This window comes from Euprymna scolopes, chromosome 35 (assembly GCF_053919585.1).
Source record: "Euprymna scolopes isolate OS-2025 chromosome 35, ASM5391958v1, whole genome shotgun sequence".
Taxonomy (NCBI): Eukaryota; Metazoa; Mollusca; class Cephalopoda; order Sepiida; family Sepiolidae; genus Euprymna; species Euprymna scolopes.
The window spans coordinates 8695551-8715539 of record NC_136516.1 but is presented as its reverse complement, the minus strand read 5'-3'; the positions used below and the strand labels follow the sequence as shown (position 1 = coordinate 8715539).

At 25.1% G+C, this 19989-nt stretch overlaps 1 protein-coding gene across 2 annotated transcripts in view; it reads left to right on the top strand.

The window, feature by feature from the left end:
• The window catches only part of LOC145259668 (cytochrome c oxidase assembly protein ctaG-like), a 357953-nt gene that overhangs the window by 2919 nt on the left and 335045 nt on the right, over window positions 1-19989 (top strand). For both annotated transcript variants that reach the window (XM_080117326.1, XM_080117327.1), the window contains exons 2-3: window positions 2026-2377; window positions 7330-7485. In XM_080117326.1, coding sequence (XP_079973452.1) covers window positions 2026-2377; window positions 7330-7485 — 508 coding nt within the window. The remainder of the gene's footprint in view (window positions 1-2025; window positions 2378-7329; window positions 7486-19989) is intronic.

Sequence of the window (19989 nt, the reverse complement as noted above, 5' to 3'; positions counted from 1 at the left end):
TCATATAGTGTGTTTTCTGATACAGGAGGAAATATTGGGGGTTGGCGGCCTTGGTCGCAAAGGGTAGAATTGGCTGCAAAGTTCTTGGCAAAGAGTTTATCTTTGTCTGATGCTGACGAGATTAACTCAGGTCCATTGATGATAGTTGGGATAGAGCACACGCTTCTGTTCAGGATTCTGTTTGCTATTTGCCAAAACTGGTGGGAACCAAGCCGCTGCTCAGCTACTTTGGACTTGACGGACTGAGCATACAACTCTCTTGCATTCTTTATAACTTTCTTACAATGGTTGCTGGCAGTCCTGAAAGCGGCTTTAGTTTCCATACATCTATTACGATGGAAGCAGTGGAAAAAGTGATTTCTGTGTGCAATAGCAGCAGCACATTCTGGAGAAAACCATGGCTGGCTGTTAGGTTTTTGCTGGAACTTTTTCGAGGGTATGAATGTGTCTATACCTACAATTAACCATTCCGTCAGGTCTGATACTATAGACGACACATCCTTTTTAAACATGGAACACGGAGGAAGATCCAATATAAATGTACGGAAACCTTTTTTAAAAAAAAACCCACATTGTTTGTTTTTGTGTTTTTTTTTTTAATGAAACCCTGGTCCTTGCGCCTTTAATTGAAAAAAAAAATTAGGGCTTGAATGACATTTTTCGAGGAGTTATAAGCTTCGAAAGATGGCGGGTGGAATTATTCAATAGTTTTCACGAAATTTCTGACACTGCTAGTGGATCGCTCTGCATTGGCACCAAAAATATATTTCATCATTATTAATCTCTAGTCTCTATATTGTGTGACTACTTCTTGTTGTATCTGTATTTTTCAATCAAGGTGACTTACATATTAAACTATAATTAATCACTTATTTATTGCAATAAAAAATGCGACACTAGTGCAGTTTAACATCCACAAGTAAATTATTTTCATTTTAGGAAACTTCCGTTCGTGCAACGTAAGAATTGATGAAGCCCTTCCCTCCTGATGTTAAAAATGGCTTTTTAAAATAATTTTCTTGTGAATGTTAAACTGCATAAGTGCGGGAAAAATACGATAACATCAAATACTAAATCATCTCTCTCTCTCTCTCTCTCTCTCTCTCTCTATATATATATATATATATATATATATATATATATATATATATTCTGTGGAAATATTCTTTATTCGCTTATATTTCCTTTTTATATATACCAGTCCTTATTTAAGAAGCTCAAAGTAATTACAGCGCATATAATTAATAAATGACAAAAGTCTATATTCTAAATTTCATGATGCTGACCATCTTACAATTTATTCCTTTAATTCAGTTGACATTTACATTTCTTGATGTTATCTGTTTCGTAGCACAAAATCATTCACTTAATTATGTCAATCAATGAATCTATTTTGCCTTTAACTCATTAGATAGAATGTGATTGGACATGATTATAAAATCCGAAAATTGGAAGAGAAGCTGCAATTACCATATTATTTGCTTACATCACGCCATTTTGAACTTAGAAATAAAGTCACTAAAGCCCAAATATTCATATTAATAAATTACATTAGTTTAGGTATATATTACTAGAAATGTTTTATTTGGTAATTACAAAATTTATTATTCGTTATTAATATATCCATATTTACCCAAATAACATCAATGATTAATAATTTAATGTATTATAATCATTGATTTTATGACCCTGCGAACGTTTGAATAATGCAATACAAGCTCCCCTGATGTTTCTGAATTTTTGAGATAAAGATTGATTATTTTTATTATTTGGACTACTATTCTTATCTGAAGTGTTTTGGTTAATGTAATTTCCGACCTTCTTCATACATATCTTGTTGAACTCGGGAATCTTACTGTTGCAATTCCGTGCAGATTCCTCGAGTTCGACAAGATACACCTGAAGAAGGTCAGATGTTACATCTATCGAAATATTGTGAAAATAGCACTCAAGATGAGAACAGTAGTCTGAAGAATTCAAATAACATGGAAACTCAACATATTTAATACTTTTTTGACCTTTCAGGTTTACCAGCCTCGGAATTGTCCACCGAACATGTGCTAACCATTGGACGAAGACACATTGCCAACAGCTGACACGCAATCCTGTTTTCAGGTCAATAATTCTCCGGCCATCCTGCACAAAGTTTTCCCAGTTCGTTTCTACTGCAAGGAATGTTTTTTGCAATCAAAATGTTGTGAAACAAACTCTGAGAAATGAACCAAGCAAATCTGTTGTATGTCGCGGTTTCTTTGCTGGTGGTAACAAAAGAAAAACATATCATAAGAAAACCGTTGTAATTTATATTTGTGCTGTTGGAATTTTCATGATTGGAATGAGTTATGCGGGAGTTCCACTCTACAGAATGTTCTGTCAGGTATTATGCTTCTGAATTTTTGAGATAAGGATTTATAATTTGGATTATTCGGACTACTGTTCTCATCTTGAGTGTTATTTGCACAACTTTCGGTCAATGCCATCTCTGACCGTCTTCAGTTATATGATAATAGTAGTCCAAATAATGCGAATAATACAAATTCTGTCAGATAGAAATAAACAAAACCAGATTTATAATTTATTTTTTTATTGATTCTAAATTTGTTTTTTCATACAAGAGAAAAATGTGTTAAAATTAATCTTTTCATTCTTTCTTTTTTTTCCCCCGATTTATCGGAGAGGGACCAATGTTTTCAGTGTCGTCCATGTGTCCATTATTCCGGACAATTGCCAGATAACCATCCATTAGTTTTTCCTGAAATTTTGCCACAAATTGTATTTCATTAAATATGCACAGTAAAAAAATCTTTTTACGAAAATTCCCGTTGCATCACCAGGGTCTCAAAAGAAGTTAAAAATGTCCCAAAATGACATGTTTTTTCCCTTTAAGTTTCGATCCAGCGATTAGATTTTTCTGAATCTTGGCCAAAATGTGGAGCCCATTGTTCTTAATAGAAATTCAGTATGGGTGACCCTGGCAAAATTCTGGTTTGCATCCCCGGAGACTTTTAGTGCTAAAAACGCCCCTTTTTGTGGCTCTTTTTTCATATTTCTCAACAAAAGCTTGATATGTCTGACTATATAGTGGTTTTTCACAGTGGTCAACTCAAATATACATGTTAAGGCCTGAAACTGCACCGTTATCCATTTACACTGGGATTCGGCATCCCCAGGGGGTCAAAAAATGTAAAATTGCTCCAAAATTGCCCAAAATGATACTTTTTGCCCGATAGCGTTTGATCTATCTATTAGATTTTCCTGAAACTTGGCCAAAATGTGGAGGCTATTGTTTTTAATATAAATTCAGGATGGGTGACCCTGGCAAAATTTTTGTTCACATCCCTCTGGGACTTTTGGAGCTAAAAAAACATGCCTTTTTGGAGCTCTTTTTTCATATTACTCAAAAACTTGATATATATGTCTATATAGTGGTTTTCCATGGTGCTGAATTCAAATATACATGTCTTAAAGCGTGAAACTGCACCGTTTGCCCATTTTCACTGAGATTCAGCATTCCCAGAAGCTCAAAAAGGATCACAAATGCCCCCAAATTACAGAAAATGATACTTTTTATCCCTTAACTTTTGCCCAATCCATTAGATTTTTCTGAAACTTGGAAAAAATGTGAAGGCAACGTTGGCCCTTCACTTCTCACATTCATCATTTCTTCACTCTTTTTGTGGTGTCATCTCACATGCAGCACCAGAGGGGGACCACACACGCGTGGTTTGTTTTTATGGAAATTGCTCCAGACAAGACCTGAAACTACTTGATGTAAGAAACTAAAAAAAAAAGTCCTACTTCAAGGTTAAAAACTAGCCAACGATTAGAGGTAAATGGATAGATTGCGATCCAGGAAACAGCAATTGGTTCCCATTTGTCAAAAACGTCCTTTATGGAATATAAGGACTAAAGGACAAAATAAGAGAAGCGAGAGTTACACAGTTGCTGAAAGTAAACCCAAGTCCCACTTTTTATTTTTTACTAACGAGTTACGACTTATCAAGGCCTAAAGGCTACTCAAGGATAACAGTTAATGAGGCTGTCAAGTGGATGGTGTGACAACACCTTGAGGATTGCAATTTAATTATTCAAGAGAATGGCCCAGCAAGAATTTGTTAACATAGTCAGCTGGGAAACAACACCTTGGTATTGTTTTCCATATACTGATAGTTCTTGGAAAAAAAACTTTGATTGTGGAAGTTCCATTTAGCTTTAGGTACACAAAAGAAGAAAGGAAAATTATATGTAGTAGTTGTAACTAGACGAGTTTTTATTGTGAACGCTTTATAAAGGGGAGTCATAGATTAGAGCTCAGTCGAGCACCTACTATTGTACTTTGCACATATTGTACATTGTTGGAGGCTGTCCTTTTCTGAAGATGTGAAGTTCCAGATCACATGATGATGGGACGATAAACTATGTAGAGAACAAAGGCCTCCATTCAGTTTTGAAAGCCAATGGATACTCTTGCATAAGGAGTCTATTTGAAGCAAGAGTTGCTCAATCGACAACTGCACTTTTCTTGAACTGATATTGTTTGAGTCCAGTGTCAAGAAGAAATTCAAAATGTCTGAAAACAATGCCAGAATAAGCAGGAACCCTTCCTGCATGCAGCACTTGGTATTCCCAAATGGTCACCCATTTAGAACTGATAAGACTCAATGTTGCTAAACTTCAAATGATCTAATGAAGGTTGGTTTGTCAAAGTGATGATGTGATTATAAAAGGTGTGACAGAAGTTCACTTTTCTCCATTTTCGTTCCAACCCATTGAGGTGGTAACATGTTTGTGAAATCCCTTTTTTCCCCCTTTTCAGTTTTATCCCTGATGTGATGACATCGGTTTTTACTGTCCTATGAAGATTAAGATCACAATATAGTAATACTAAACCTTATAGGTAGAATCCTTATTCCAATTTTGATAAAAATCTATTATATGATTTTGATTCTTTAAAATGTCTAAAAATTAAGGCTTAAGCTTAAGGGGTTTAAGAAATTGAAATTCAAAGAATCTTGCTTAATGAATATGGATAAAATGTAATGTAAATCTGAAATATTTTTATTTTAGAATGGGAGGTTGTACCCATATTATGTCCCCTAAAAACCATTAGAATATTCTAAAGGAACTGAAATTTTGGGAATATTTATTACTTGATGTCTAATATCTATTGATAAAATTACACAAAAATCAGAGGTATCTGCATTTTCACAAAGGCCATAAAATTAAACTAAATATAGCCCATATTACTCTCATGATTTCTAGCAACTGTGTTCCAAAATTCATGATAATTGGTTAATTAGTTTAGGAGTGAATGTTTTACATACAAATATATAAAACAAATACACATATCTAGCTTTATAAAGAGATTAGCAGGTTGCCCAGTCATAAAATAAACTTAAATATGATATTTTAATTCATGCAGATTACGTATTTATTATTATTGAATCTGACATATAGTAGTTAGATCAAAACTAAAAAAATATATATATGACTTCAGTGCCATCAGCTAGCATCAAAACTAAAACATACAACTCTCAACCCTCATACCTTAGACCTTGAGCCCCCACCCTATATATATATATATATATATATATATATATTTAAAAATTTTAAAATTATTTAAAAATTATTATAGTAATAATAATTATAATAATATATATATATAAATTAACTGTCATCCCTTTTTTAAAAGATGAAATTGTCTGATTGTTGAAGACAAGATTCAAACAAGCAAGGACGGTCCATAGAGTTTTATAATTATATAGATAATGCCCAATCTGTTTTTACTTATGTTTCAGAAGTTTTGAGACTGATAATTTGAATTATTTGGATTATTCAGACATTTGTTCTCATATTGAATGTTGTTCTACAAAACGTTTCAACTGATTGTAACCTTCGACCTTCGTCAGAAGTCTTCCCTACCTGACAATCTTAAAAATGTCATTTTTTGGTGCTGGTTAAACATTAGACACAATGAACTTTTTTTTACTCTGATGAACTCATTGCACTTGTACCCCCTCAACGTATATACTCCAAAGCAAATTAATAAACAGCAAAATCACACTGCATACATATACTTTGTAGACTCTTTCCTTGGTCACCAGTAGTAACACTCTGCTGGTTATTAATGATAAAAGTTATTTGAACTTACTTAATCCACTTTTTGTTCTTACAATCACGCTAGCACCTGCTCCTCCCAGTGCTCCAGTTCTAATAATGAAAATATTCCATTATATCATTATTGAACATCATTTGGAAGGATAAGGCAATCAAACTCAGCTCAAAGATAAGACTCATACGTTCCCTTGTCCACTCAGTTTTCTTGTTTGCTTCTGAAACATGGACCTTACAGCAGAATCAAAGAAGAGGATTCAGGCCTCAGAAATGAGATGCTCTTGAAGACTGCTTGGCATCTCTTACAAAGAGCACATAACCAATGAGTAAGCCAAAAACAGAATAAATCAAGCCATTGCTCCTTATGAAGATCTCTCCAAAATCAGGCAGCGCAAACTAACATTGTTCAGTTATGTAACAAGAGGAGAGAGGTTTGCCAAGACAGTGCTCCAGGGAACAATCAGAAGAGGAAGAAAGAGAGGAAAACAGAAGAAGAGATGAGAAGACAACATCACAGAATGGAAGGATTGCTGAGCGAGGCTGTCAAATATGCGGAGGACACAGAAAGATGGAGAAGACTGGTTAACTAGCATCTGTAGCGGGGAAGACCATTATATATACTATTTAAGTTTCCTGTTTTGTACACATTTTCTCATATCATTCAGGTTTAATCTTCCTCTGAGGTCGTCAGATCTAGACCTGCCTTTAGCATATTATACATCCATCATATTATTCTCATATAATTTCTCTCCATACAATGCATTAGCTAGGTTTTCACTAAAATAAAGTGTAAATCGTTGAAATTAAAACAAAATAAAAAAGGAAAAAAAACGTCTCAAATTGCAAAGTTTAAAAAAAGAAAGGAAAAAAGTTTATTAATAGAAAAAGAAAGGAAGAAAAACCCAAAAGAAAACGTTTCATTATGGAAATAAAGTAAAGGATTTCTTTCTGAGTTCATTTAAGGTGGTAGAGTGTGTGTGTCTGACTTGCTTAGTTAAATACTCAAGTTTTTTACTTGCTAACTTTTCTGTTGATGAGAGTGATATGTGTCTATTTATATTTATTTATACACAAATATATACACATTGATCTTTATTATAGAGAAGAGGATGAAAGTACTGATCGAAATATGATTGGATAAGAGAAATGCTGAAAAAGGCATCAAGAATATCTGGTGATGTAAAAATTGATTTTTACTTTATTTCTATTTCTCAGGCTACTGGTCTTGGAGGTAAAGCAGAACGGATTGTTGACAGCGTTCGGATTGAGAATTTGAAGAAAGTTTCTGAAAGAAACATTGTTGTACGGTTTAATGCAGATGTTTCTTCAAGTATGCAATGGAATTTCCGGCCTCAGCAAACATCTGTCAAAGTAAGTCCCTCTCTCTCTTATATCGAAATGAATACAAAAGTTATTATTTATCATTCCTTTATATTACCATCAGAACAGGTTACTGTCATTTAAATCAATAATACAATAACATTTTGAAATACATGAGAAAAGGTTACTGCCATTTAAATCAATAATACAATAACATTTTGAAATACATGAGAAAAGGTTACTGTCATTTAAATCAATAATACAATAACATTTTGAAATACATGAGAAAAGGTTACTGTCATTTAAATCAATAATACAATAACATTTTGAAATACATGAGAAAAGGTTAATGTCATTTAAATCAATAATACAATAACATTTTGAAATACATGAGAAAAGGTTACTGTCATTTAAATCAATAATACAATAACATTTTGAAATACATGAGAAAAGGTTACTGTCATTTAAATCAATAATACAATAACATTTTGAAATACATGAGAAAAGGTTACTGTCATTTAAATCAATAATACAATAACATTTTGAAATACATGAGAAAAGGTTACTGTCATTTAAATCAATAATACAATAACATTTTGAAATACATGAGAAAAGGTTACTGTCATTTAAATCAATAATACAATAACATTTTGAAATACATGAGAAAAGGTTAATGTCATTTAAATCAATAATACAATAACATTTTGAAATACATGAGAAAAGGTTAATGTCATTTAAATCAATAATACAATAACATTTTGAAATACATGAGAAAAGGTTACTGTCATTTAAATCAATAATACAATAACATTTTGAAATACATGAGAAAAGGTTACTGTCATTTAAATCAATAATACAATAACATTTTGAAATACATGAGAAAAGGTTAATGTCATTTAAATCAATAATACAATAACATTTTGAAATATATGAGAAAAGGTTAATGTCATTTAAATCAATAAAACAATAACATTTTGAAATACATGAGAAAAGATTAATGTCATTTAAATCAATAAAAAAATAACATTTTGAAATACATCAGAAAAGGTTACTGTCATTTAAATCAATAAAACAATAACATTTTGAAATACATGAGAAAAGGTTAATGTCATTTAAATCAATAAAACAATAACATTTTGAAATACATGAGAAAAGGTTAATGTCATTTAAATCAATAATACAATAACATTTTGAAATACATGAGAAAAGGTTAATGTCATTTAAAGCAATAAAACAATAACATTTTGAAATACATGAGAAAAGGTTAATGTCATTTAAATCAATAAAACAATAACATTTTGAAATACATGAGAAAAGGTTAATGTCATTTAAATCAATAATACAATAACATTTTGAAATATATGAGAAAAGGTTACTGTCATTTAAATCAATAATACAATAACATTTTGAAATATATGAGAAAAGGTTAATGTCATTTAAATCAATAATACAATAACATTTTGAAATACATGAGAAAAGATTAATGTCATTTAAATCAATAATACAATAACATTTTGAAATACATGAGAAAAGATTAATGTCATTTAAATCAATAAAACAATAACATTTTGAAATACATGAGAAAAGATTAATGTCATTTAAATCAATAATACAATAACATTTTGAAATATATGAGAAAAGGTTACTGTCATTTAAATCAATAATACAATAACATTTTGAAATATATGAGAAAAGGTTAATGTCATTTAAATCAATAATACAATAACATTTTGAAATATATGAGAAAAGGTTAATGTCATTTAAATCAATAATACAATAACATTTTGAAATACATGAGAAAAGGTTAATGTCATTTAAATCAATAAAACAATAACATTTTGAAATACATGAGAAAAGATTAATGTCATTTAAATCAATAATACAATAACATTTTGAAATATATGAGAAAAGGTTACTGTCATTTAAATCAATAATACAATAACATTTTGAAATACATGAGAAAAGATTAATGTCATTTAAATCAATAAAACAATAACATTTTGAAATACATGAGAAAAGATTAATGTCATTTAAATCAATAAAACAATAACATTTTGAAATACATGAGAAAAGATTAATGTCATTTAAATCAATAAAACAATAACATTTTTAAATACATGAGAAAAGGTTAATGTCATTTAAATCAATAATACAATAACATTTTGAAATACATGAGAAAAGATTAATGTCATTTAAATCAATAAAACAATAACATTTTGAAATACATGAGAAAAGGTTAATGTCATTTAAATCAATAATACAATAACATTTTGAAATACATGAGAAAAGATTAATGTCATTTAAATCAATAATACAATAACATTTTGAAATACATGAGAAAAGATTAATGTCATTTAAATCAATAATACAATAACATTTTGAAATACATGAGAAAAGATTAATGTCATTTAAATCAATAAAACAATAACATTTTGAAATACATGAGAAAAGGTTAATGTCATTTAAATCAATAAAACAATAACATTTTGAAATACATGAGAAAAGGTTAATGTCATTTAAATCAATAAAACAATAACATTTTGAAATACATGAGAAAAGATTAATGTCATTTAAATCAATAATACAATAACATTTTGAAATACATGAGAAAAGATTAATGTCATTTAAATCAATAATACAATAACATTTTGAAATACATGAGAAAAGGTTAATGTCATTTAAATCAATAAAACAATAACATTTTGAAATACATGAGAAAAGGTTAATGTCATTTAAATCAATAATACAATAACATTTTGAAATACATGAGAAAAGGTTAATGTCATTTAAATCAATAATACAATAACATTTTGAAATACATGAGAAAAGATTAATGTCATTTAAATCAATAAAACAATAACATTTTGAAATACATGAGAAAAGGTTAATGTCATTTAAATCAATAATACAATAACATTTTGAAATACATGAGAAAAGATTAATGTCATTTAAATCAATAAAACAATAACATTTTGAAATATATGAGAAAAGATTAATGTCATTTAAATCAATAATACAATAACATTTTGAAATACATGAGAAAAGATTAATGTCATTTAAATCAATAATACAATAACATTTTGAAATACATGAGAAAAGGTTAATGTCATTTAAATCAATAATACAATAACATTTTGAAATACATGAGAAAAGATTAATGTCATTTAAATCAATAATACAATAACATTTTGAAATACATGAGAAAAGGTTAATGTCATTTAAATCAATAAAACAATAACATTTTGAAATATATGAGAAAAGATTAATGTCATTTAAATCAATAAAACAATAACATTTTGAAATACATGAGAAAAGATTAATGTCATTTAAATCAATAAAACAATAACATTTTGAAATACATGAGAAAAGGTTAATGTCATTTAAATCAATAAAACAATAACATTTTGAAATACATGAGAAAAGGTTAATGTCATTTAAATCAATAAAACAATAACATTTTGAAATACATGAGAAAAGGTTAATGTCATTTAAATCAATAATACAATAACATTTTGAAATACATGAGAAAAGATTAATGTCATTTAAATCAATAAAACAATAACATTTTGAAATACATGAGAAAAGATTAATGTCATTTAAATCAATAAAACAATAACATTTTGAAATACATGAGAAAAGGTTAATGTCATTTAAATCAATAAAACAATAACATTTTGAAATACATGAGAAAAGGTTAATGTCATTTAAATCAATAAAACAATAACATTTTGAAATATATGAGAAAAGGTTAATGTCATTTAAATCAATAAAACAATAACATTTTGAAATACATGAGAAAAGATTAATGTCATTTAAATCAATAAAACAATAACATTTTGAAATATATGAGAAAAGGTTAATGTCATTTAAATCAATAAAACAATAACATTTTGAAATACATGAGAAAAGATTAATGTCATTTAAATCAATAAAACAATAACATTTTGAAATACATGAGAAAAGGTTAATGTCATTTAAATCAATAAAACAATAACATTTTGAAATACATGAGAAAAGGTTAATGTCATTTAAATCAATAAAACAATAACATTTTGAAATACATGAGAAAAGATTAATGTCATTTAAATCAATAAAACAATAACATTTTGAAATACATGAGAAAAGATTAATGTCATTTAAATCAATAAAACAATAACATTTTGAAATACATGAGAAAAGGTTAATGTCATTTAAATCAATAATACAATAACATTTTGAAATACATGAGAAAAGGTTAATGTCATTTAAATCAATAAAACAATAACATTTTGAAATATATGAGAAAAGATTAATGTCATTTAAATCAATAATACAATAACATTTTGAAATACATGAGAAAAGGTTAATGTCATTTAAATCAATAAAACAATAACATTTTGAAATATATGAGAGAAGATTAATGTCATTTAAATCAATAATACAATAACATTTTGAAATACATGAGAAAAGATTAATGTCATTTAAATCAATAAAACAATAACATTTTGAAATACATGAGAAAAGGTTAATGTCATTTAAATCAATAATACAATAACATTTTGAAATACATGAGAAAAGATTAATGTCATTTAAATCAATAATACAATAACATTTTGAAATACATGAGAAAAGATTAATGTCATTTAAATCAATAATACAATAACATTTTGAAATACATGAGAAAAGATTAATGTCATTTAAATCAATAAAACAATAACATTTTGAAATACATGAGAAAAGGTTAATGTCATTTAAATCAATAAAACAATAACATTTTGAAATACATGAGAAAAGGTTAATGTCATTTAAATCAATAAAACAATAACATTTTGAAATACATGAGAAAAGATTAATGTCATTTAAATCAATAATACAATAACATTTTGAAATACATGAGAAAAGATTAATGTCATTTAAATCAATAATACAATAACATTTTGAAATACATGAGAAAAGGTTAATGTCATTTAAATCAATAAAACAATAACATTTTGAAATACATGAGAAAAGGTTAATGTCATTTAAATCAATAATACAATAACATTTTGAAATACATGAGAAAAGGTTAATGTCATTTAAATCAATAATACAATAACATTTTGAAATACATGAGAAAAGATTAATGTCATTTAAATCAATAAAACAATAACATTTTGAAATACATGAGAAAAGGTTAATGTCATTTAAATCAATAATACAATAACATTTTGAAATACATGAGAAAAGATTAATGTCATTTAAATCAATAAAACAATAACATTTTGAAATATATGAGAAAAGATTAATGTCATTTAAATCAATAATACAATAACATTTTGAAATACATGAGAAAAGATTAATGTCATTTAAATCAATAATACAATAACATTTTGAAATACATGAGAAAAGGTTAATGTCATTTAAATCAATAATACAATAACATTTTGAAATACATGAGAAAAGATTAATGTCATTTAAATCAATAATACAATAACATTTTGAAATACATGAGAAAAGGTTAATGTCATTTAAATCAATAAAACAATAACATTTTGAAATATATGAGAAAAGATTAATGTCATTTAAATCAATAAAACAATAACATTTTGAAATACATGAGAAAAGATTAATGTCATTTAAATCAATAAAACAATAACATTTTGAAATACATGAGAAAAGGTTAATGTCATTTAAATCAATAAAACAATAACATTTTGAAATACATGAGAAAAGGTTAATGTCATTTAAATCAATAAAACAATAACATTTTGAAATACATGAGAAAAGGTTAATGTCATTTAAATCAATAATACAATAACATTTTGAAATACATGAGAAAAGATTAATGTCATTTAAATCAATAAAACAATAACATTTTGAAATACATGAGAAAAGATTAATGTCATTTAAATCAATAAAACAATAACATTTTGAAATACATGAGAAAAGGTTAATGTCATTTAAATCAATAAAACAATAACATTTTGAAATACATGAGAAAAGGTTAATGTCATTTAAATCAATAAAACAATAACATTTTGAAATATATGAGAAAAGGTTAATGTCATTTAAATCAATAAAACAATAACATTTTGAAATACATGAGAAAAGATTAATGTCATTTAAATCAATAAAACAATAACATTTTGAAATATATGAGAAAAGGTTAATGTCATTTAAATCAATAAAACAATAACATTTTGAAATACATGAGAAAAGATTAATGTCATTTAAATCAATAAAACAATAACATTTTGAAATACATGAGAAAAGGTTAATGTCATTTAAATCAATAAAACAATAACATTTTGAAATACATGAGAAAAGGTTAATGTCATTTAAATCAATAAAACAATAACATTTTGAAATACATGAGAAAAGATTAATGTCATTTAAATCAATAAAACAATAACATTTTGAAATACATGAGAAAAGATTAATGTCATTTAAATCAATAAAACAATAACATTTTGAAATACATGAGAAAAGGTTAATGTCATTTAAATCAATAATACAATAACATTTTGAAATACATGAGAAAAGGTTAATGTCATTTAAATCAATAAAACAATAACATTTTGAAATATATGAGAAAAGATTAATGTCATTTAAATCAATAATACAATAACATTTTGAAATACATGAGAAAAGGTTAATGTCATTTAAATCAATAAAACAATAACATTTTGAAATATATGAGAGAAGATTAATGTCATTTAAATCAATAAAACAATAACATTTTGAAATACATGAGAAAAGGTTAATGTCATTTAAATCAATAAAACAATAACATTTTGAAATACATGAGAAAAGGTTAATGTCATTTTAATCAATAAAACAATAACATTTTGAAATATATGAGAAAAGGTTAATGTCATTTAAATCAATAAAACAATAACATTTTGAAATATATGAGAAAAGATTAATGTCATTTAAATCAATAAAACAATAACATTTTGAAATACATGAGAAAAGATTAATGTCATTTAAATCAATAAAACAATAACATTTTGAAATACATGAGAAAAGATTAATGTCATTTAAATCAATAATACAATAACATTTTGAAATACATGAGAAAAGGTTAATGTCATTTAAATCAATAATACAATAACATTTTGAAATACATGAGAAAAGGTTAATGTCATTTAAATCAATAAAACAATAACATTTTGAAATACATGAGAAAAGGTTAATGTCATTTAAATCAATAATACAATAACATTTTGAAATACATGAGAAAAGATTAATGTCATTTAAATCAATAATACAATAACATTTTGAAATATATGAGAAAAGGTTACTGTCATTTAAATCAATAATACAATAACATTTTGAAATACATGAGAAAAGATTAATGTCATTTAAATCAATAAAACAATAACATTTTGAAATACATGAGAAAAGGTTAATGTCATTTAAATCAATAATACAATAACATTTTGAAATACATGAGAAAAGATTAATGTCATTTAAATCAATAAAACAATAACATTTTGAAATACATGAGAAAAGGTTAATGTCATTTAAATCAATAAAACAATAACATTTTGAAATACATGAGAAAAGATTAATGTCATTTAAATCAATAATACAATAACATTTTGAAATACATGAGAAAAGGTTAATGTCATTTAAATCAATAATACAATAACATTTTGAAATACATGAGAAAAGGTTAATGTCATTTAAATCAATAAAACAATAACATTTTGAAATACATGAGAAAAGGTTAATGTCATTTAAATCAATAATACAATAACATTTTGAAATACATGAGAAAAGGTTAATGTCATTTAAATCAATAATACAATAACATTTTGAAATACATGAGAAAAGGTTAATGTCATTTAAATCAATAATACAATAACATTTTGAAATACATGAGAAAAGATTAATGTCATTTAAATCAATAATACAATAACATTTTGAAATACATGAGAAAAGGTTAATGTCATTTAAATCAATAATACAATAACATTTTGAAATACATGAGAAAAGGTTAATGTCATTTAAATCAATAATACAATAACATTTTGAAATACATGAGAAAAGGTTAATGTCATTTAAATCAATATAACAATAACATTTTGAAATACATGATAAAAGGTTAATGTCATTTAAATCAATAATACAATAACATTTTGAAATACATGAGAAAAGATTAATGTCATTTAAATCAATAATACAATAACATTTTGAAATATATGAGAAAAGGTTACTGTCATTTAAATCAATAATACAATAACATTTTGAAATACATGAGAAAAGGTTAATGTCATTTAAATCAATAATACAATAACATTTTGAAATACATGAGAAAAGGTTAATGTCATTTAAATCAATAAAACAATAACATTTTGAAATACATGAGAAAAGGTTAATGTCATTTAAATCAATAATACAATAACATTTTGAAATACATGAGAAAAGGTTAATGTCATTTAAATCAATAATACAATAACATTTTGAAATACATGAGAAAAGGTTAATGTCATTTAAATCAATAAAACAATAACATTTTGAAATACATGAGAAAAGGTTAATGTCATTTAAATCAATAATACAATAACATTTTGAAATACATGAGAAAAGATTAATGTCATTTAAATCAATAAAACAATAACATTTTGAAATACATCAGAAAAGGTTACTGTCATTTAAATCAATAATACAATAACATTTTGAAATACATGAGAAAAGGTTAATGTCATTTAAATCAATAATACAATAACATTTTGAAATACATGAGGAAAGATTAAAATCATTTAAATCAATAAAACAATAACATTTTGAAATACATGAGAAAAGGTTAATGTCATTTAAATCAATAATACAATAACATTTTGAAATATATGAGAAAAGGTTACTGTCATTTAAATCAATAATACAATAACATTTTGAAATACATGAGAAAAGGTTAATGTCATTTAAATCAATAATACAATAACATTTTGAAATACATGAGAAAAGGTTAATGTCATTTAAATCAATAAAACAATAACATTTTGAAATACATGAGAAAAGGTTAATGTCATTTAAATCAATAAAACAATAACATTTTGAAATACATGAGAAAAGGTTAATGTCATTTAAATCAATAATACAATAACATTTTGAAATACATGAGAAAAGATTAATGTCATTTAAATCAATAAAACAATAACATTTTGAAATACATGAGAAAAGGTTAATGTCATTTAAATCAATAATACAATAACATTTTGAAATATATGAGAAAAGGTTAATGTCATTTAAATCAATAATACAATAACATTTTGAAATACATGAGAAAAGGTTAATGTCATTTAAATCAATAATACAATAACATTTTGAAATACATGAGAAAAGATTAATGTCATTTAAATCAATAAAACAATAACATTTTGAAATACATGAGAAAAGGTTAATGTCATTTAAATCAATAATACAATAACATTTTGAAATACATGAGAAAAGATTAATGTCATTTAAATCAATAAAACAATAACATTTTGAAATACATGAGAAAAGGTTAATGTCATTTAAATCAATAATACAATAACATTTTGAAATACATGAGAAAAGGTTAATGTCATTTAAATCAATAATACAATAACATTTTGAAATATATGAGAAAAGGTTAATGTCATTTAAATCAATAATACAATAACATTTTGAAATACATGAGAAAAGGTTAATGTCATTTAAATCAATAAAACAATAACATTTTGAAATACATGAGAACAGGTTAATGTCATTTAAATCAATAAAACAATAACATTTTGAAATACATCAGAAAAGGTTAATGTCATTTAAATCAATAAAACAATAACATTTTGAAATACATGAGAAAAGGTTAATGTCATTTTAATCAATAAAACAATAACATTTTGAAATACATGAGAAAAGGTTAATGTCATTTAAATCAATAAAACAATAACATTTTGAAATACATCAGAAAAGGTTAATGTCATTTAAATCAATAAAACAATAACATTTTGAAATACATGAGAACAGGTTAATGTCATTTTAATCAATAAAACAATAACATTTTGAAATATATGAGAACAGGTTAATGTCATTTAAATCAATAAAACAATAACATTTTGAAATACATGAGAACAGGTTAATGTCATTTAAATCAATAAAACAATAACATTTTGAAATACATGAGAACAGGTTAATGTCATTTAAATCAATAAAACAATAACATTTTGAAATACATGAGAACAGGTTAATGTCATTTAAATCAATAAAACAATAACATTTTGAAATATATGAGAAAAGATTAATGTCATTTTAATCAATAAAACAATAACATTTTGAAATACATGAGAACAGGTTAATGTCATTTTAATCAATAAAACAATAACATTTTGAAATACATGAGAAAAGGTTAATGTCATTTAAATCAATAAAACAATAACATTTTGAAATACATCAGAAAAGGTTAATGTCATTTAAATCAATAAAACAATAACATTTTGAAATACATGAGAACAGGTTAATGTCATTTTAATCAATAATACAATAACATTTTGAAATACATGAGAAAAGGTTAATGTCATTTAAATCAATAAAACAATAACATTTTGAAATACATGAGAAAAGGTTAATGTCATTTAAATCAATAAAACAATAACATTTTGAAATACATGAGAAAAGGTTAATGTCATTTAAATCAATAATACAGTAACATTTTGAAATATATGAGAAAAGGTTAATGTCATTTAAATCAATAATACAATAACATTTTGAAATACATGAGAAAAAGTTACTGTCATTTAAATCAATAATACAACAACATTTTGAAATACATGAGAAAAGATTAATGTCATTTAAATCAATAAAACAATAACATTTTGAAATACATGAGAAAAGATTAATGTCATTTAAATCAATAATACAATAACATTTTGAAATATATCAGAAAAGGTTAATGTCATTTAAATCAATAAAACAATAACATTTTGAAATATATGAGAAAAGGTTAATGTCATTTAAATCAATAATACAATAACATTTTGAAATACATGAGAAAAGATTAATGTCATTTAAATCAATAAAACAATAACATTTTGAAATATATGAGAAAAGGTTAATGTCATTTAAATCAATAATACAATAACATTTTGAAATACATGAGAAAAGGTTAATGTCATTTAAATCAATAATACAATAACATTTTGAAATACATGAGAAAAGGTTAATGTCATTTAAATCAATAAAACAATAACATTTTGAAATACATGAGAAAAGGTTAATGTCATTTAAATCAATAATACAATAACATTTTGAAATACATGAGAAAAGGTTAATGTCATTTAAATCAATAAAACAATAACATTTTGAAATACATGAGAAAAGGTTAATGTCATTTAAATCAATAATACAATAACATTTTGAAATATATGAGAAAAGGTTAATGTCATTTAAATCAATAAAACAATAACATTTTGAAATACATGAGAAAAGGTTAATGTCATTTAAATCAATAATACAATAACATTTTGAAATATATGAGAAAAGGTTACTGTCATTTAAATCAATAATACAATAACATTTTGAAATACATGAGAAAAGGTTACTGTCATTTAAATCAATAATACAATAACATTTTGAAATACATGAGAAAAGGTTAATGTCATTTAAATCAATAAAACAATAACATTTTGAAATACATGAGAAAAGGTTAATGTCATTTAAATCAATAATACAATCACATTTTGAAATATATGAGAAAAGGTTAATGTCATTTAAATCAATAAAACAATAACATTTTGAAATACATGAGAAAAGGTTACTGTCATTTAAATCAATAATACAATAACATTTTGAAATATATGAGAAAAGGTTAATGTCATTTAAATCAATAATACAATAACATTTTGAAATACATGAGAAAAGGTTACTGTCATTTAAATCAATAAAACAATAACATTTTGAAATACATGAGAAAAGGTTACTGTCATTTAAATCAATAATACAATAACATTTTGAAATACATGAGAAAAGGTTAATGTCATTTAAATCAATAATACAATAACATTTTGAAATACATGAGAAAAGGTTACTGTCATTTAAATCAATAAAACAATAACATTTTGAAATACATGAGAAAAGGTTAATGTCATTTAAATCAATAATACAATAACATTTTGAAATATATAAGAAAAGGTTAATGTCATTTAAATCAATAATACAATAACATTTTGAAATATATGAGAAAAGGTTACTGTCATTTAAATCAATAATACAATAACATTTTGAAATACATGAGAAAAGGTTAATGTCATTTAAATCAATAATACAATAACATTTTGAAATATATGAGAAAAGGTTAATGTCATTTAAATCAATAATACAATAACATTTTGAAATACATGAGAAAAGATTAATGTCATTTAAATCAATAATACAATAACATTTTGAAATACATGAGAAAAGATTAATGTCATTTAAATCAATAATACAATAACATTTTGAAATATATGAGAACAGGTTACTGTCATTTAAATCAATAAAACAATAACATTTTGAAATACATGAGAAAAGGTTAATGTCATTTAAATCAATAATACAATAACATTTTGAAATATATGAGAACAGGTTACT